The sequence below is a fragment of the Ornithodoros turicata genome, chromosome 2 (assembly GCF_037126465.1).
Source record: "Ornithodoros turicata isolate Travis chromosome 2, ASM3712646v1, whole genome shotgun sequence".
Taxonomy (NCBI): domain Eukaryota; kingdom Metazoa; phylum Arthropoda; class Arachnida; order Ixodida; family Argasidae; genus Ornithodoros; species Ornithodoros turicata.
Window position 1 is genome coordinate 107,669,349 of NC_088202.1, and position 21,642 is coordinate 107,690,990.

At 47.1% G+C, this 21,642-nt stretch overlaps 1 protein-coding gene across 1 annotated transcript in view; it reads right to left on the reverse strand.

Moving 5' to 3' along the window:
- The window catches only part of LOC135385931 (neural cell adhesion molecule 1-A-like), a 227,467-nt gene that overhangs the window by 58,108 nt on the left and 147,717 nt on the right, over positions 1-21,642 (reverse strand). Inside the window, exon 3 of the mRNA XM_064615563.1 lies at positions 945-1,055. Within this exon, the coding sequence (XP_064471633.1) occupies positions 945-1,055 (111 nt within the window). The remainder of the gene's footprint in view (positions 1-944; positions 1,056-21,642) is intronic.

Consider the following 21,642-nt stretch of genomic DNA (forward strand, 5'->3'; position numbering starts at 1 on the left):
ACAATCTCACAACCATGCCAGCAAGATCGAAGGTCTGCCTGTCACGTAAGGTGTGGTGATGCAGGTGGCTGGAGTGGAAAACACAAGATGCCAGGCCTTTCGTCAGGATGGCTCCGCAGAGGGAAGGTTCTTAGTGAAGGTTGTTGTCTCGTGTAATTGCGATACGAACTCGTTCAGAGAAGATTGTAGCGACTCATAAACATGCGAGCAGGGTTCGTGTTGCAATATATTTGTACGAGATAATTTCGAAATATTAACATATTATATGTTAAGAACTGTCAAACACAGAGAAAGAATCGTGTTCAAGTCTTGCCACGATGCGTAGCGACCACAGCTGTCGCTGTATTTCAGCTGGCAGTACGAAACGTTGCACAGCTACTCGGAATTCTTTATTTATTTATTTATTTATTTATTTATTTATTTATTTATTTGAGCAGGTGATATCACGCTGCTGAGCACGGATTATCAGCGTCCTTTATCATATATTTTTCGTGCAATGCTTCCTATCTATTAAAAATTGCTAATGCAACAATAATGGCGCAACATTGCATGTCGCCACCTATAATGCCGCAAAGGAAGCCACAGAAGCATAAAATAAGAAAGTGTCTTTCTGATAATACACTTTTCAATATTTTTCAACCAAACACGTAGTTGAAGAATTTTGGTTTATTAACACACGACTGTCCTACTTAAATCCTATGGCACGCGGCACTCCCATCGCACGCAAGTTGGGAATCGATCGAGTGCCTTTCGTGGGAAACGCTTTCCGAAAAATATAAAAATCAGGAATTCTTCTCGATGTGGCAGCGCCGTAATCTGCCTATAACGAGTGAGCGGACGCTATACAAGGGCCGCTCGTTATGCGGCTCATGCATATTGGATTCGTCCATCGCCTGAAGTGGTGCTTACGAAGGGAGATATACGTCAATGAGTGATAGGCTTACCTCCAACTATCTCGCAGTTGAGAAGCAGATCATCACCTTCTGTGTACGGCCCCGCTGTCTCGTCTAAGATGTCACCGTTTATGTCCTTGATGGAGAATTCTTTCGGAGGATCTGGTGAAGGATGAAACAGACATTTAACGCTCCAGTTGAACCGCACGGTGAGGCGCTGCACTTCTATGGATAACAGGGTTGCAATGATTAATTTGCCTCGAGTACACATGGAAGAGCGTCATAGAAGCACTGCAAGATGCCGCATATTTTTGCGAGATGCAGTGTGAACTGCTGTGAGTCACCCGGTGTCCCCTTGTCATAGTCACGATTTATTTATTGTTGTTGTTTGCTAAGCAAGAGTATACAGACTATTATTTTCGCCTAATGCTCTTCCTTCTTGAATATGTGTATTATATCGCTGTGATCTGAAATCTATTTAAACTGTTGTCCAAAAGACACAAAGTGGTACAACGGGATATTAGTTGCAGCTCTTCCACCGTTCAGCTTCAGCTTCATACGTAACTTTGAGGGTTCACTAAACTTACGACATCACGGCCACCATTACCCAGCGATCTGCCCCTTTCAGGTTGGGCAGCGACAAAACTGTTCAAATGAAAACGATTCACTCACTGTATAATCGCTGCCCCGCATTATGTTTACTGATCGAAACCCGCGCGAGCTAAAATAGAGCATATACCAGTTTTTTGGCCGTAGTGTACCGCCGGCGTCTGAGGAAAGCTGTTTCCGACTTTCTCCATGAAATATCAAGGCTGTCCAAAGGGTCCGTCGACGGTATTAATGTACACATTACTCCTGAAGAGGTAGCCCGTGCTATTGCTTTTTTAGGATCTGGAAAGTCGCCCGGCGCAGATGCCCCTGAAGTCGGCCCAGGACGCATAGTAACCCCCTGTCCCCCACTCCTTCCTGCTGTCCTCTCTGCATCTCTCCACATCTGTACGCCGCTCATAGCCACAGTAACTTCGCGGTACTGCCACGAAACTAAATAAATAAATAAATAAATAATTGAGCTTAACTCAGTCTGAAACAAACAACTTTATCTTGATGATTCTGCGTGCCTGTCCGAATATTTCAGTAAACACAATATCTCAAGAAAGTAATAAGTATCTTGGATTTATCACTCACAGTAGGCGTTTTTGAGCAGCTGGCAGCACCGGCGGACTGACACCTTAGTTCTTTTTATTCTCTCTCCCTTCCTCTCTCTGTCGGTATGAATAATTTTAGAAATATCCTGTCTCTTGTAAACTAATGATCGTTATGAAGTGGACAGCAACGAAATGCATATACTCAGAACACGACAAAAAAGCATCTAAGCTAGTGTCTCTCTCTATACAAAAGCAAAATAAGCAGCAACAAATGAGCTCGACGAAAGCATTTGATTAATGCAGCTGAGACCATCTGAAAAGTCGGCAATGACATATTTATACATCGAGACAATGAATGATAAAATAACAGGAAGCACTCTTTCTATAGTGCGGCGGACAAAAGCACGTCTGAGAAATATTATGCATGCAGTATGGTACCCTCTAGACGACCAACATCCCAAGATACGATGCATTGTCTACACGTAGGGATCACGGAGGTAAAGACCGTACGTCTACACCAGAAGGGAAGCCTGTCGCTCTCCCCGAAAGCGTATTGGAGACGCGGCAAATCGTGGAACAGGCTCACGTGGGAAGAGAAATTCGCGTCACGCAAATAGAGAAGCGTGACAAATAAGCAGCTGGAGGAATGCGATGCAGATAAGTATATGAAACGCAACTACGATTCGAAACAGCGGGAAAAAGAAGAAACGGGACTGCTGCACCACCGTCCCCGGAGATCACTGAGTACTCCGCGTCTCAACGCAGGACTTCTTTGTGCACCGTTCACGAGGGAGAAAAGAAGACGTGATGGGCTGACGACACAGAGAGGGAGATGTGAACTTTCGATTTGTTTCTGTTTATTTAATGCGACACTTTTAAGAGCGTTATCGGCTCGTGAATTGTTCAACGGAGTGGAAATGTTTTTTTGCTCTGGCTGGTGATAGGGATAATGTAGCGCCTACATTGGGGTGAATGGCGGCGTTGGTTCAACATAAAAGGGCAACGGCGGGTTGAGCGTGTCTGCAGGTATTTGGAACCTGTACATGCTGCGCGGCAGGTGCATGGAGAATACGTTCCTGCCACGGTCATCCATAAAATAGGTCAAAGCTTTAGGAAGAGAGATAGAGAGAAAGGAACGTTCAGCTGTTTTATCGTCTTTGTATGACGGGCCAAGTCAATTTCTGGACGCACAGGGTTGAAGAATAATAATTTCTGAGAAGATTAGCCTCATTTAATTCTTGAGTAGAAGGAGAAAGCATAGTAGCGAAAAAAAAAAAGTTAGTTCAATTGCCAACTGGTGCTCTTTGGTGAGAAATACCTAGACAGCATTTGGAGGACAACCGATCATCTTTCTTCCATCCCTTATATCATGCGTGCTCAAGTCAATATATCTACCTCATGTGTCTTTCGTAGCTGACTTTAGAGCTTGAGTTACTGCACTTATGAAGCAGGACGTGAGTTGTCCCATTTTCGTCATGTTCTGGCATAGCAATGTAGTGACATTTGTGCCCGCTCGTTTAATCAGGCAGAAAAGGGTGAAAACAAGCAGAAAATAATAATAAACCGTGCTCTCTCTACCATATTGCAGCGTGTTGTAATCCTGTAGCAAACGACATCTGGAAACAGCCCAAGAAACGCCCCGGTGAGCTTGCCGCTGATGAAGAAAAAGTGACCCTGCGGAAAAGCGAGCCACTCCTGAATTTTGGAGCTCCACAGACCGTGAAAAGAGAACCATTATGTGCAATCTGTGGTGGAGACGTGTGTGTGTAGGGCAGTAAAGATATTGCAATTTGATGGCTCGGTTAGAAGGAAGCCGTGCGAGGTCAAAGAAAAAGCATCTGTTCATATAGGTGTAGTTAACGAGAACACTTACTTTAAGATCATGCGAGGGGAAAAAGGAATAGAACTTTACAGAACTGATTGTTCCAGTTGCTGTTCCAGCCAGTGTTTTAAGGCCTCCTCTGCGTTCGAATACCGAAAGATGTACCAATATCTTTCTTTTCACTACTACAACTGCTGGTTGCCCCCTCCCTCCTACACGTTTTCTATCGCAAGGGAACGACGCACTGCGGACATACCAGCAAAAGTGCTTCGCCTAGAAATAAACTATACGCAAGTCACTAGAATGAAACTATTAATAGCGGATTGCAGTTCTCGTGAACGCGCTTTGCGTTGTATTGCCATTAAGTTGTATCGCGTGTGACAACAAGGGGTCTACGTGGCCATCATACTTGAAGCCTGAGTCTGTCTGCCTAAGACAAACAACCACACACACGAAACTCGTGTGCGTGATTGTTTGTCTTGCACAGACTCAGGCTTCAAGTATGATGGATACGTCCACCAGATAGCTTGCGTATATGCCATCCTATCTGTTATTCTGCGTGTCTACATTACTCTGAGAGAGCGGCTTGTCATAGTCTACATCAGGGATGTCTACCGTCATCAGAGCAGACGACAGCTTAGGGAACGTGGCTTGCTCAGGGCTATAGAGGATTGGATTGGATAAGGCATGAAACGACGAGAAAACTTCCGTGGGGAGCTGTGCGATCTATTTCAGCCAATGCACTCGACGAGGATCATCCTCATGGGCCTCTTCATTTCCGTCCTTATGACTTTCGTGTAATCATACAAGTCACTTTTCTTCGACCTGAAAAGTTCTGTATTGTGGAAAAGTCACTTTCTGAGGCGAGGAAGAATTTGGGAACGTTTTCCTGGCATAATGCAAGAAAAGAGAAGTAGAAGAAGAAACGAAAACACTTTCATTGCACTCTGAAAAACCCACTGATCTCTATGTATAAAGGCTGGATCGCGCATGGGAGAGGGGCTCGTGGGGGAGAGGCGTGCCTTCGGGCCGCCATGTTGGTGGGCCCTAAAGTGCTGTGTGTGCCCATAGAAAACAATGGGAGGCAACGGAGATTGTGAGTATTTATTGCGCTGCTAGCATTGATCGTTGTTTGTCATCACACAATTTTGTAAGGTGCCAGTATACTGATGTATCCTAACAGTGTTCCACAGGTGTCCCGCCGTTCGATTCTTAATTACGTTATGTTTTGCATTCCGAAACTAGACCGTCACCGCAGTGCAGCGCTGGGGATTGTACTACAGCACGTTTCCCAGCCAATATTTCAATAAGAAACGACTTGAGGTTAACAACAACCATGTATATAATATCCCGTACTGCGTTCTGAACAAAAATTGTTCCATAAAGAACGGTCCGGGAAAAGATATACTCGCATGGCAGAAAGAGATCGTTCTGTAGAATCACAGCCGTTGTTTTAGCCGTGTATGCGTTTAGTATGATTTATATCAAGCATCGCCTTAGAAAGAACCTTTTAGTAAACGACAGCGGTGCTTTGCCTCGCAAAAATAGACACACCGAAGCAGCGCAAATAATTATACTTCACCCAATTAGATCACACTCGTTAGGGCAGTTAATCAGGTATAGTGATGTAAGCTTAATCAATTAAGTTACTTAGAAAGTGGTAACACCTCCTTGAGACACAGGACTTATCTCTTTTTGAAGTACAGCCCTTCTATGTTTGTTTGCTTCTTCCTTTATTTGTTCTGATTATTTGCAGGCGCGGTTGTGCCAAACTGAATGTCCTTCTCCAGCACTCACATGCTTTTGTTGAATACAACTGCAGCGTGAGAAAAGCTGCTTGGGGACGGGGTCCTGCAATCCAGTGCTGACTTTGTCATGCTTGTTATGTGGAGCATGTTCCAAAAAATGCAGCTCCACATATGGTCTTCAAGTTGCAACAGGACTATTTGGAGCTTGAAACAGTTGTGATTTTGTCATTTTGGCCCTCGTGTACCCAGTCTGTGAAACGCAAACAAAAAAGTCTAACAGAATCTACAGAACAGAAGTCTAAGAGAATATACGAGTTCAAGTTTATTCAATATATTCATTATATTATTCAACATTTTATGTCAAGTTTATACAACATCAAGTTTATTCAAGTTCAAGATTTATTTATTGCACTTATGGGTTTCAGGATACAATCAACGTGCAGGGAGATCGCAAAAGACTGTATTTATTGTTTTGTGACCTTGCTACAATGGCAATATATATTTTAGGTGGTGGTGGTGAAAGGGCTTGCCGTTGTCGGCCTCACGTATGTGGGCAACGTCACGACTGACGCCCTGGGGAAATGTGCGTCCTGGGCCGACTTCTAGGGGAACTGTGCCGACATATATTTTAGGAATGACAATGGTCAGGTACGCTCTCTCAATTTTAGGTTGGAATGAGCAATGAATAGCAACTTCCCTCCTGATATTTTCTCATATATGCTAAATTTTAAATTTAATGTGATCGAATATGTGATAATATAATAATAATATATCAGAATATAATATGTGATAAATGAATGTGATCAACAGTAAATGTAAACAACATGAGTAGCCAGAGAAGTGCATTCACAATAAATAATTTTCTTCTTATAGCGTATATGTGCATGCCTATTAACTGAAACAATTATCACAGTTCCCTGACAAGTTTTAATTTCTGAGAGTGTACTGTAGAGGCTGCTTAGATCTACAACAGTTCATACAAGGTATTATATACTGTGAATGCCTTTAAAAATCCCGTGTGACACATATGACTTTACTTTCTGGAGGTGCTGTGGTAGTCAAAGCTCGTGGGCATTACGCAGGTTCTGCACCGAGTTCTTGAGTATGTCGAGGCAGCTGTGAAGTAACCTGCATTGATGATGATTATTACAATTTTTATGGTGCATCGACAACAAAGGAAATAATACATCAGAACATTGGTTTGGGTGCAACCAGTTAAAAATGAATATGTTGTTTAATAAATGCACTGGACAAATGTTAAAACATCAGTTTAAAACATGGTTTACAATCCCTGTATCTTCTAATAATTAAAAAGATTAAAAACTATTCTAAAAAGAATTATAATCTCTAATTATTATATTGCTGGGTGAAGGAGCCTAAAGTCTAAGGTGTGTTTCTGATGTGAACATGTAAGAAAATATGCAAAACTGAGAGAGGCTAACCACAGTGCGTGCACTGAGGTTGTTCCTTCCCGTAAAGTAGAAACCAGTGGATGGGGAACGTGATACTTACATGTACACCCAGCCGTATCACACTGCACAGATTATTCACTGGGCAGCCCTCATGACGAAACCTGTATTGAGAGACCACTTTTGCCTTAAAACTGCTACAAATAGCACGACACGCTACAAATTATTACTATCGTAACAAGCTGACGATACAGCTCAGACACAAAGGCGTTATTGAAGTCGCGCCACACCACCGTTACGTAGTTTATTTGTCACAAATCAAACCAAGGCACAAAACAATACCAATACATGAAAAAAGGTGACAATCTTGGTCTCATTATGACGTAATACCCAACTTGTGCGCGAAGGTAATTCAAAGAAATGAATGTGGCACTTGCTTCCGCAGAGAACACCGTGCACCATGCTAGCAATGCATGCAAAAAAGCGCTCGATTGCTTGCACATATATTGATGACAACACTACCTGTGTAGTGTAACATGTTCTTTCAAGCATATTATGCACTCAAACTGTATTTGCCGCCGGGTAAAATGCAAGTGTGCTTGATTGAACGTCGGAAGAGCGATCAAGCAACCTGCATCCAGTGCTCGTTTTGGGCAAAAAAACACTTCATAATGGTCAACTAAATATACAGAATGGACGCCTATTTATTCCTTGATGAGGAGTGACTCACCTGTATAAATTTAGGCCCTGTAACCTTGCCAGTACGGTTGGTACGACCGTAATTGCAAGAAGTTGCCATGATCGCTGCGGCGACTGTTGTGGGTACAGTAAGATGGCGGCCGGTTTCTTCACGCTCGCGCTCCCAATCCGCGATCCAGCCTTTTACAATCGAGATCAGTGGAAAAACCCTCTGTAGCGCGTGCTTTGCCTGCATTACACCCGTGTTTGAAGGAGAATGATGATAAACGATCCATCACTATTTCTTAAGGAACACAGTATTCAAATTCAGATACAGACTCAGTCTTTGCTATGTCATCGCTGTGTAATTACTCCAAAACATGATTATACGACATGTTGCGCATGCGGTTAAGTTCATATTAAATGCAGCATTTATTGTCGTTGCACATGTCGTCGTCAACAGCCTTGGTTAATCTTGTACCCATCGCCGTATTCCTGCCCTCCCTTCCCATCTTTATCTCTCCTTCTCTCCCTCACACACGCAAACGTTGTCACAGACACTCACTTATTCCTTCACACACATACACGCATGCGCCCATACAGAGGGAGAGAAAGAGACAAACGCACACCGATAGACGGAAAGACAGACAGAAATCAGTGGCTGTTATAACTGAAGTACGTGACATAGGTCTTGAACCAGAATCGCGCACGTCGTCCCTAACCATCTTCAAGTGGGCAAGAGCGTAGATACTTAAGACCCTACTGAGTATCATGGGACATCTTCAAGAGTTCCGTTAGAAGAGAATTCTATCGCTGCCCTCAAAGCTCGGTTCATCCTCATTCACAAGGCGATCCGATGGCTTGGGATGCCCTTGTGTTGTTGGGATTGTACGCCCTCTGGGTAGCGAGGAAAATATACTTAAAAAATACGTTTAGTGTCATGAAATATACTCTGTGGCACACGTTGTCAACTTTGATTGCTTAATCAAGTGAGTACCGAGAGAATGGGGAGTAAAAAGCCGTACTTCATTTTGTAAGCATATTGCAAACTGTATATTGCAAATCGGAGGATGACACTTATTTTCCTTACGTCTGCGAAGGCCAGATACTGCTATCATAGGTAGGAATCCTGCACTAACCATCACCTAATAGTTTAGATAAAAGTAAAGCGAGACAAAAGTGCCATAGGGTACCCCGCTTAATCGTAAAAGAAAACTATTGCGACAGGTCATCCCAGCCTATCTGAGATAGACTGTAAAAGACTGCTCTGTCTGACTGTATATCTGTAAAAGACTGCTCTTCGTACCGATGTGAACCTGCATTGAAAGTTTCACAGCGAAGAGGGTGTCAGAAACGGACAAAATGGGCTCAAAAAGGCTCATGCGGTGGTGGTGGTGGATATGCTTGCCGTAGTCGGCCACGCTCAGGAGGGCAACGTCACAACTAACGCAGGTGGGTTAGTGTGTCCCGGGCCGACTTCACAGGGAACTGCGCCGATATTTATTTTTAAGCGTCAGGGGAAACCCAGGGAAAAAAACTAATCGGGCTCTGAGATCACAACCCCCGCCGCCGCCAATGAGGGAGCGCACGAGAAGTCACGTGCTTACGACCTGCCAATGAGAATGGACGCAACTTTGAGCTGTGTGAACATGTGACAATTGATGTTCTGAGGCTGGGACACACAGAAAGGACAAATATATACAAACCCTCAAGTGCCTAAGAAATTAATTATGAAAGATGGAAGTCACTGAAAAGGTTAGCCAGCTGTAGGACTCGAACCCACATCTTCTGGATTACCGGTCCAGGGCTCTACCAATTAAGCGACTTCCAAGGGTGCGTCATCTGAAAGGACAAGCCGACCACTTTGTTTCACTCATCCCCCTTTCACCCTTACATTTTTCTCACTCATACACACATTCATTACACCGTATGAATGAGAGTGGATGGCTTGTCCCTTCAGATGACGCACTCTTGGAAGTCGCTGGGGAGATGTGTTAGCTTAACTCAATTGGTAGATCCCTGGACCGGTAATCCAGAGGATGTGGGTTCGAATCCTACAGCTGGCTAACCTTTTCAGTGACTTCCATCTTTCATAATTGAGCTGTGTGACGCCTGCGCTTTGTCCGGAGTGTCTTCGAGGGCTTGTATCTCGCTAAGTACGACACGTAGATGAATAATTATTTTTTCTTTAGCATTCTGGCGTGCAGTACAATGCGTCAATGATGTAATGAATCACATCTATGAAAGTATTCCAACCCCTTTAATATCAATTGCCTTCAACGCTCGCACGCCCTGGTCACATGCGTACATTGCGTGTTGCCCCCAAGAAGAACAAAGGAAAAGGCACATGCAGACTATCCTAACCCAAAACCACCAGAATAAATAACATCCGTAAACTTTTTATGTATTTACAGGCCGCTTTTGCAATATAGTTCATGATAGGCTTGGTATTCTGGGGCTAACTTACTGAATTTGTGGTCTCCAAAATTTCACAGTTCCATAATTAAAATTGAATTTTACAAGCGCTGCTGTAATTATCAGGCTGTCGCAGACCGTTTTTTCGACGAGTGCCAAGATCTCGTCATACTTTTTCATTAATAAAATACTAAATGGCGCACAAGCCGAAGCAGAGTGTTCCACATTGTTTATCACAGCTCGTACGGAGAACAGCACTGGAAGCACACCGGTCTGGACGCTTTTCCTACCCCGTCATCGCGCGCGTCTGCCCACCGCGAGTACGTGAGTCAAGAAAACCGCCGCAAGGAGTGCGCGGTTAAACACAGAAACGATAATCGAACGCAAAATGCTGCATTACATTCTGACAACAAAAGACATTGTGAGCGACCGAAAAAGGCAGCCCTCCAGCAACAACCTCATAAATGTCTCGTCTTTCTTTCTTTATCCCACGCCACATTTTCCTTTGCTCCCCGTCCACGAACTAAATCCACAACAATATTGCTCGAGGCATTCCTAACTGAAATTTAGTTGGAAGTTAGGACCACGGAAAATAAAGACACGGGGAACGTCGTGAGCGCTTGCCTCAGAAATGTCAGGGTGGGAGGAGCAAACAAAGAACGGTCGCAAATTCGCATGACTAAGATTCTGAAAGCAGCAGGGATTTAGAAAACGTGCTTAAAGGGACAGCTTAGAGCCATCGTGTGATTCTGAGATTAGCGTTGCATTCCACGGTTATTTACGGGCAGACGCCATAAGCAAAATTTCACCCATCAGAACGTCGTAGTTTTTGAGAAAACAAGAAGAAGAAAAAACACGCCTTTTCGCCCCCAGTGTGTGCGAAGAAGTGACAGCGATACCTGTGTTATCTATCAACGCACATAAGTTTTTCACTCGTTCGCCAGGGAACTTGTTGCCCAACTGTATCGCGCTGTCTCACTGCGAGATCTTGTCGCCTTCGCTTCATGGCCTCCACTTCGGCTTGTCTCTCCTCTCAGTCTTCTCACCTTCTCCTATTCGCGGCACGTGCGGCTTCTCGTTGTGCTTCACTTTGTGTACAACGCTGCTCGCGAGCAGCAGCGGCGCGCTGCGCTTTCAACTCCCGCTTTTCAGACGGCGTGCAGAGATTGCATGGCCGGCCCGTTGTGAGAAGTCAAATCAAATCAAAGCAGTTTATTTTGTTCACTTGACATAGAAATGTGGATGCAAGACATAACAGGCGCAAGCCTGACGAGGCGCTTCACACCAAAAGTCTGAGTCTGACACTACAATGACGACAACCGCACAGCTAACCGTATATTTCCCTCTTTCTCTCTCTCTCTACGCTGCGATTGACTACGCGTAGGCCAATACCTGTGCTGCCCGTGGTTTGAATTAATGGTGTCACCCACTGCACCACATGATGATGTGACGCCATAGCGAGGTTTCTCCTACGCTAGTCATAATCACCGTCCACGCTGCAAAACCTTCATGATACAGCGGTGGTTCTCAACGGGAGGGGAATCTCCCCTTGAGGGGGAGATTGGGAGCGTCAGGGGTGAATGACACCATGTAACATTCGCCTCCAATAGACCCCTGCGCACACTCTGCGTAGTATATTATTCACAGGACATCTCCCTCGCCAGGAACGCCTCGACAGTATGTCGTGATGGTCCCTAGGTGTGCACGGCACTGGAAGGGCTTTCCAGCGGCAAGGTCGCTCGCGATAAACAATACTTTCAAGAAACTCGGAAAAAACATTAATATACCTCAAATAATTTGTATGCGTACAATGCTTTTGTGTTATTATGCGGAGGCGGTAACGCTTTGATGAACGGCAGAAGGGGTGCATGGAGCCAAAAATTTACTGGACGATTACGATAGTTGGTAATGCGAATTTTGTGCGCTGTTGTTGAGGTTGAGTTTTACACCACTGTTTTTGTTTTCCACACATAGTACTTTCTTCAGGGTGCACTCCGATCCTAGTTAGTGAAGTAACTGCCGCGATTATGCGGCTGCAACATTTCCTGTCGCAAGTTTTGGAGCCAAGCTCACCGAACTGCAACCAGATGCGTTCCGGCTTCGCGAGCGTGCCCTCCTTCTTCACTTTCCTCCTCGCGCAATCTTCACTCTCGCCGTACGCTTCCACGCTACCCTCCCTCTCACGCTCTCCCGTACTTTCATCCTTCGCTTCGCTCCTCGTTCGCTCTGCCGGTTACAACGCCGACGCCGCTCAACGCCGGAACCGGCACCTAAAGGCTGGTTTAGAGTCCGAGGTAGTCTTAGCCCATCGCTGCCCGCGTTGCGCGCCGATAGCCAGCGTTCGCTACACCATGCTTCCTCATCCTACCGGGATAATAGTCTGACGCGATTCGGCGCAGCGCAACGAAAACACCACCAGAGATCTTCATATTTTGTCGTGAAAAAGCAGTTGTATCTGTGCCCGCGTGCTGGGGGGTTGGGGGTTAATGGCATGAGCAGCTCGCCGTTGTTGGCCACACAGAAGTGAGCGTAATCACGACTATAGCAAAAAAAAAATATATATATATATAAAGACGGATGGAGGATAGAGGATGAAGGGAGGTGCGTAGAGGGTGCATGAGTTCGTCGGGGAGAGCAAAGTGTTACTTGGGTCGTTGAGCAAGACCTGCCTTCTGCAGAGGGAGAATAAGGTTTCTTGCTTTAGCGGAACCCGCGTGCGGGAATTCGACTTAAGACAATCCGTGTTCCAATCGTTGGCACTGTTTGTACGACTGTAATACGGTTGGAATCACCCAAACATGGACACCGAATTGAATAAGAAAGTCGCACGTCTTACCAACTGTTCTCCTTCTTTTGCTTGTCTCTATAGTCCATCCGTCGTTTATTATATAGGCACGGATGCTGCTTTCCAGTTTGAATCAAGAGAACAATGGGCGACGCCATGTTGGGAAATGCGAACACGTCATGCACAGCTCGCTGGCCACCGCAGATGTAGAGCATTGTTCTACTCCCCCGACGGCGGCTGACGCAGCCGCCCATTGCCGCCGCGCAGCGCTTCGCCGAATGGCTTCGAACTATGAACTCACCGGCGGCGGCCCGCGATGCGCGGCGGTGCGTTGCGCGTCGTTACGCCCCGCTACGTCGGACTCTAAACCAGCCTTAAGAGCTGCGCTCAAAAAGGTTGAGAATCACGGGGATCCACGGGCATGTGTGATATACTGGCATATCACCCTAACGGCATGTTCACAACCAGTTTCGGTTTTAAGGTCACGTAATTATGACCTACTATACATTGGCTAAAATCACAAAGTTGTGCGATCGACATAGGGATGCTTCAGGAGTATTCTGGGATATTATAAAGCGCAATGAGCAATGTTAGCCCCTAATGGGTGGCTTGATTGCTTGGCAGCAGTGCCTCTAAGGTAGGGGAAGCTTGGTACGAAAACCCGTCCCGCTCCTCCCCAGTCCCCTCCCCCAACACGCAGATCCTGGGTGCGCCTACACACACACACGTCGAAATGAGATATTAAACTATATAATACTTGACCGTTTAATAATACGATTGCGTGTGGGGTGTCATGACCGGTGAATTATTAACAAAGTATATGAACCAAATTATTGTGTACCTAGGATCTCAAAATGCTTGCGATGCATCAACTATTGCACATGAACAGCTCAGTGTCATAGAGCAGTAAAAGCAGCGGTAATGTTACAAACTTTCTTATCTAGTTGGAAATGATTTGCTTCCTTTTTGTAACAAACCGCACAACTGCCGACAGGCTTATTCAGTCTCAGACAAGGAGGGTACCGCACTAACAAACAAGGTTAGGAATATAATGTATTCATTCATAACATCATATGGGGCAAAATAAAGACATTTATTGCTTCATTGAAAAATTAAAAAAATATGGAGATGTGAACATGTGAAGCGAAAATAAGGTAGACAACCCCACCCCAAGATAACCAAAAGACATAAAAAAGAACAAACAGGGTCCAACTAATGAATCAGTAAATGAGATAGTAGTTCATATGACCGTACACTAAGTACAAAGATGGCCCTGAACGCACTGCACAATATACGATGAAAGATGGAAGCCACTGAAAAGGTTAGCCAGCTGTAGGACTCCAACCCACATCTTCTGGATTACTGGTCCAGGGTTCTACCAATTGAGCTAAGCTAACACGCCTTCTCAGTGACTTCCAGGGTGCGTCATCTGAAGGGACAAACCAGCCACTCTCTCTCACTCATCCTCCTTTCACTCCTACATTTTTGCTCACTCATACACACATTCATACGACGGGACCGACGCAGGCGGCAGTTGTTGAAAATGAAAGAACTGATATTTTGAGGCTGGAACGACATAGAAGGGACAAATACATACAAATCCTCAATTTGCCTAAGAAATGAACGATGAAAGATGGAAGCCACTGAAAAGGTTAGCCAGCTGTAGGACTCGAACCCACAACCCTCTTTCATCGTTCATTTCTTAGGCAAATTGAGGCTTTGTATGTATTTGTCCCTCCTATGTTGTTCCAGCCTCAGAAGATCAGTTCTTTCATTTTCAACAGTTGCCACCTGCGTCGATCCCGTCGAATGAATGTGTGTATGAGTGAGCAAAAATGTAGGAGTGAAAGGAGGATGAGTGAGAGAGAGTGGCTGGTTTGTCCCTTCAGATGACGCACCCTGGAAGTCACTGAGAAGGCGTGTTAGCTTAGCTCAATTGGTAGAACCCTGGACCAGTAATCCAGAAGATGTGGGTTCGAGTCCTACAGCTGGTTAACCTTTTCAGTGGCTTCCATCTTTCATCGTTCATTTCTTAGGCAAATTGAGGCTTTGTATGTATTTTTCCCTTCTATGTTGTTCCAGCCTCAGAACATCAGTTCTTTCATTTGCACAATATACTCTGCCCTTCAGATAGTAGCCGGGAAACACAGATACTTCAGACGGTGTCGAGGAGGTCACGATTACAAGACGTGTATAACTGGTACTTGGTGACCCACAGGCCAGTACCCAAGAACTTCTTCGGTGTTGAAAAGGTTGTTATCCAGATGGGCGAGACACGATTCTAAGATGCAGCGATGGTCTCTGTATTTAGTGCAGTCTTGAATGACGTGTTCAGCGTCTTCTTCGACGTCGCATTCGCTACAATTCGGCGAGAGAATCTTTCCAAGTTTGAACAGGAGACTGCCGCTGTAGGGAACATTGAGGAGCAACCTATAGATGCTGGATGGAAGTGGCCGAGGCAGTCCTGGTGACATTCGAAACTTCAGTTCAGGGTCAGCCCTGTGCAACAGCAAGGCATCTCCGCCAGTGGTCATCACAAAAACTTTTCACAAGGGCACCGATGGTTCTCTTTGCATCACCTTTACTGAAGTATGCGTAGCACGTCCCCAGTATTGCGGAATGGGCCGATCTATTCAATTCCAATTCCATTCCGAGGAGTGGTCGCGAGTCGAAATTACATTCCTTTTAATCCCTCAGAATGAAGACGTGAGGCTCATTCTCATTCCACCAAAGAAAAGGACATTCCCATTCCCAGTCCGGGGCTAACATGATGCACTATACGTTATTAAGTGGTGCACTGATCAGTGCAAAAAAAAAAAAAAAAACAGGTAACGGGATACTACATATCCCACCAACAGCCAGCGCTCAAAAAATCGTATGCTGCTTTATTTTGATGAATTTTATGTTGTTCTGTTTCCAACATTAACATCTTAAAACAAGAACCAGCGCCGCGACAAGCGTTTACGAGCAAGGTTGCCATCACATACATCGTCCGAAGTGAGGACGTTTTTCTTGCGTTGTAATCCGAAGCTATAGACGACATTCGGTTGAATGGTTACCAAACACTTACTTTGAGGGGCCTCCGCTCAAAGCGAAGCGTGCTGGAAACCAGCAATTTAACACCATTCGCTGGCCATTCCATTCCGGCCCCAAACAGGTCTAATTCCATTCCCAACAGCTGGTGACTTAATTTCATTCCCATTCCGTTCCGGTGCGCTAAAAACGGGGCATCACTCCGTAATCATTCCAATTCCGGAATTTTAATTCCGCAATTCTTGTACAGACCCTGATCCTTGTGTCAGCTCGTCTTGCGGCTGCATCTGCTGCGTCGTCCCTGCGTACACCGCGGTGGCGAGGGACCCACTGTAGCAGGATGTCATGTCCCAATGTAACTGATGAAGCGTACACGCGTATGACGTCGTGCACCAGGACAGGCAGCCCATTCCTGTAATCAGATCAAACGTTCGGAACGAACTTTTGGGGTCACTATAAATGGACCAGAGTGCGGGAGATGAGCAGGACGCAAAGGAGGTACGAGCCATGTGTGGCGTGTCACTCGGCCGCAGCTACTGACGTGTCTTGCGATAGACGTTCAGGCACGGTTTCATCAACGCCAATGAACATCTGAACAGAGATCGAGGGCCCCTTAACTTGAATGTAACGCTTAACTCTGCTTCACTACAGGGAGTTCTGTGTTCTACCTTCTTCATGTGTACAATGCGTCGTGGAACAACAGCGTGGTGCCGAGGGGCTGGAAAGAAACCCTGGTTGTCCCTTCGCTAAAGCCTGGGAAGCATCCCTCAGACCTTGCATCGTTTCGCCCTGTCAGCCTGACAAGTTACCTCGGCAAAGTACTGGAGCGCATGGTGCTTCATCGACTAGAATGGTGGCTGGAACGGCATCGTGTATTTCCGAACGAGATGTCTGGCTTTCGCCGGCACCGGAGCTCAATGGACTCCGTCCTTCACCGACTTTGTCACCACTGTCGAACAAGCAAAATTCTATAAGAAAATCGTAATGGGATTTTTTTTTTCACGTGAAGAGAGCCTACGACACCGTCAGTCATGCTGTGGTGTTGCATGAACTATTACAAGCTAGTGTTCCCACTAAACCTTTCAGGTGGCTTGCTGACTTTCTGCAGCAGAGATTTGCATCGGTGCGCACACCTGATGGACCCACACTGGAAGTCGTGGTAACGCACGGGTTACCACAAGGTAGCGTGTTAAGCCCTCTATTATTTAACCTCGTCGTTGTGGGTCTGAAGTCCTGCATAACATCCAAGGTCATCAACAACAACAATAAATGATGCCGATGAGATGGGGTGTTTCATCGCGGTGGTGCGGTACCCTACCCAATTGCACGTGGAACATTATGTGAAAATGATGAAGGAAGGATAAAAATACAAGAAAGAACTAAAGCGCCTGGAGCAATCCAGTGGACGACAGGAAGTCCATGAACAGGTGAAGAACCCGACGATGGAGCACAGGGTCTTCATAGGGGCCAATGAGTGCAGCTAAGGTGAGCGGCCTCTTGCTAATACGGACAAGAGAGAGAGAAATACATGATGACGATGATATGGGGATGACTTCCGCTCATTGAGCGGAATGCTACCCCATTGCTATTGGGGGAAAATGAGAGGATGGTGATGAGGATGATGCTGACGACGCTGACAGGGTTTTAGAGAGAGTCGATCAGGCCGGTAGTTTGCAGGAATTTGTTGAAGGGTCGTAAGACGGACATCTGCTTTCGTGTGTCCCATGGTCCCAAAATGAGTATGAGGTCAAGGGGTCGGCTGTCAATCCGCGCAAGGTCGTTTGCCAACAAGTGACGCTCCCTCCTATAAGTGGCACATGCGATGATCACATGGTCCGCGGTCGCTGGCACACCACACTCCGGGCACAAGGGACTACTGGCACACCCTATCTGGTAACGGTAGTACGGCGAAAAGGCAACATTCAGCCGTAAGCGATGCAGGAGGGACTTAATGACGCGCGGTAGAGATGTCGGTAAGCGACACGAGAATGTTGGGCCTACAATTCCCAGTATGGTACTGGCCGGGACATCCCGACGCCATTGTTCGACGGATGAGGAGGCAGCCCAGTCACGAAGAAGGGACCGTCTGTCCCCCCTTGGGAGAACAATCGGGACACACTTGCCCTGGTGGTGAGCGGCCGCTGCGGCAGCGTCGGCAACGTGATTGCCAGAGATTCCGCAATGACCCGGAATCCATTGAAAAGCGATGGTGTGGCCGTGGGCAGTTATGGACTTCAGTAGGCGTAGAATGTTTATCACAAGTGTGGCCAGTGAGCCGCGGAGACCTGAGGTTGTCAGGCATCGAAGAGCTGACTTGGAGTCCGTACAGACTACCCATCGCCGTGGATCGCAGGTGGCCGCATATTGTAAGAACAGCAGGATTCCGTACAGCTCGGCTGAGGTCGAAGAGGTGCGATGGGACAACCGGCAACCCCGGGTGAGCGGTATCGAGGGTACCACAAAAGATGAGGATGACGAAGTTTTCGTTGAGGAGCCATCCGTGAAGACCGTGCAGAACCCATCATATGCGGTGCCGATGAAATCCATAGTCAGTTGCTGTAGTACGAGGTCGGGGTAGCTCCTTTTGTTGTCCGTGATCCCTGGGACAGAGGCGGTGACGCTTGGCGACGGAAGTGTCCACGGGGCCGTGCTTTCAGCGGCGGGGCTGATCACGAATTTCGGAACGCGGGATTTGAATGACATTATACATCCGTGGATCGGCGTGCTGCGCCTTGCCCGAAGTTTCCGGATGAGCGGGTGGTGGCGATGGTGTGCAATCAGGCGGAGATACTGGCACACAGTTTCTGTGTTTCGGAGAACTTCAAAAGGGATGTCGCGGGCTTCCGCAACCACTAGCCTTGTCTCGGCCCCGCGGGGGACACCGAGGCACACCCGTAGGCTCCGTGCCAGCATAGCGCGGATCCTCTGTGCTAAGGTGCTGGGGAGATCGTGAAGCACAGGCAGACTGTAGGCGACTGTGGCACGAATCAAGGCGTTATGCAGCATCAGGAGGTCCTTCTCATCGCGTCCCCACCTCATTCCAGCGAAGTGACGGATGACAGCGGTCCAGCGCTGAACTTTCTTCTCCATGCCATCGGTGTGACGTTTCCAAGAGAGGCTAGTGGTTAGAGTTACGCCGAGGAATTTGTGGTGCTGGACATTTATAAGTGGCCTGTCCCCAATGTGCAGACGGCATCGTTCCATGGATTTGCGGGAGAAGGCGAGTGCCGCACTTTTCTCCGCTGATATTTCCATCCCTGCTCGGAGCAGGTAAGTGTGAATGTCGTCCAATGTAGCCTGGAGGCGTTGTCGAATGGCAGGGCGAGATGTACCAGTTGACCAGATGCATATGTCGTCGGCGTAAAGGGACAAGTTGACCTTCCTTCGAATGCAACTCTTAATGCCCGCCATTACAACATTAAATAAGAGCGGGCTGAGGACGCTTCCTTGTGGAACACCCTGAGGGACCGGGAACAAGTCGGTGTCGCCTTGTGATGTGCGGACGAAGACGGACCGTTGTTGGAGAAAGTCCTGAAGCCAACATAGTGTACGATGCGAGAGACCAGCTTGGTACAGATCATGCAAGATGGATACGTGACTGACCGCGTCATACGCCCTTTTGACATCAAGAAAAACGGCGAGGGAAATCTTCCTGCGCTGTTTACCAACTTGCACAGCTGTGACGAGATCCACTACAGAGTCCATTGAGTTACGGTAACGGCGAAAGCCGCTCTGCTCCTGAGGAAAGAATCCATGGCTCCCAAGCCACCACTCAAGCCTCCGTAGGACCATTCGTTCCATGACTTTGCCCAAACAACTGGTGAGGGTAACTGGGCGAAATGAAGACAGCTGAGACGGGTGCTTTCCTGGTTTCAAGAGCGGCACCACCTGACCTACTTTCCACTCCAAAGGGACCTGTCCGCTTCTCCACGAATGGTTGTACATAGCTAACACAGCCTTGAGGGACAGAGTATCCAGGTTCCTAATAGCAGCGTAGGTGATACCGTCTGGGCCAGGAGATGACTTTCTACTCGAAGATGATATCGCCGTGAGGAGTTCCTCCATGGTGAAATCTATGTCGAGAGGGGGTATTGATGGCACAATCACCTGTTCAAGGGTAGACTTCAAGCAAGCTGTGCGTGCCCGGTACTCAGCACAACGACACACGTCCGCAGCTCTCGTAATGAGACGCCAAAATTCCGAGGCAACCAGCTTCTTCGAAGAGGACGTGGATAGGGCCAAGGACCCTAAAGGATTTCTAACTGGATGAGTTTCCTTCAGGCTACGTGCAATTCTCCAGATCCGGGCAGGGCTTGCAAATGGGGACAGTGTCATGCAAAATTGGCGCCAACGCTGACGGTCAATGTCCCGGAGAGCCTTCTGTACCTGTTTGCTGGCGCGTCGTGCTTCCTGGATTTCATGAATGTCGCCAGTCCGCCTAGCTTTGCGCTCTGCACGTCGCCGGAGAGCTCGGAGCTGTTCCATCCGGGGGTTAGTGCCTAAGTGACCAGGGATCAAGCGGACTGACTTGGTAGAGAGCGCCAAAGAGCGAACAATCAGCTTTCCGACATCGTTTACCGAACGCAGGGATTCAGCGTGTTCCGCACAGGCAGTCCGGAAAGCATGCCAGTCTGTTATCTTCACCATTCTGCAGCCAGATGCCGGGGGATAACGGTTATATGTTATGTAAATGGGGATGTGATCGCTCCCCCTAGAATCTAGATCGGTGTACCAGTGTAAGTCCATACAAATATCTTTAGAGCAAAGAGAGACATCCAGGACGTCAGTAGAGAACGATCTGCCGATGAATGTTGGGGAGCCGTCGTTAAGTAGATGAAGGTCAAATCTCTCAATGATTTCCAGCCAGATCTTTCCTTTGCGATCGGTCTTGGGGCTGCCCCATACAGGGTAATGAGCGTTTATGTCGCCAACCACCAGAAAAGGCGGATCTAAGTCGTCGAAGACAGTCATCAGGTCAGTCTTCGAAACCGGTACCGATGGTGGTATGTAGAGACTAACAACGGTAAGAGTGATCTTGCCGAGACGAACCGTACACTTTACGCAGTCAAAAGGCAGACACTGTGACATTGGCACAACTGCAGACACGAGGTCCAGGCGGACAAACAAGACACTCCTATAAATGTCCGCGTCGCCCTGAGTAACCATAGCATACCCGCTTATGCTAAAGTCCTTCTTGACGTAAGCTTCGGTGATGGCCAAAAGAGGAACACGATGTTTTAACAAAAAAGGTTTGACCTCAGGGAGCTTGTTTCGCAAACCGCGTGCATTCCACTGAATAAGGGCGGCACGCTTATATATTTGCTCCATGGCCGGAAAAGCATATGTCCATTACCATCAGGGCCTGCACTTCTGGTAAGTTCGCAGCCTCAGGGCAGCATGCCACAATCGCTTTCAAAGCGGCTAGAACTAACCGCAGAATGGTGCTAGTGCCAGTGGCAGTATCTTGCGCTGGCTGGGGCTGCAATTGCCTTATGCGACGTGGTGTCTGGGGTTGAACCTGAGGTTCAGGCGTCTTCCTTGGAAGCCGTACCAGATCAGCGTAGGTTGAGCCGTGTGTGGCAGCGGTTGAACGTTGCTGCGGCAAGCTACGGCTTCCCTTATCAGCCTGTGCACCAATCCTGTCACACGAGTCGGACCGGGGCTTTGATCGCATAATTAACTTTTTGGGGCCCACCTCTCGAGGTGACTTAAGG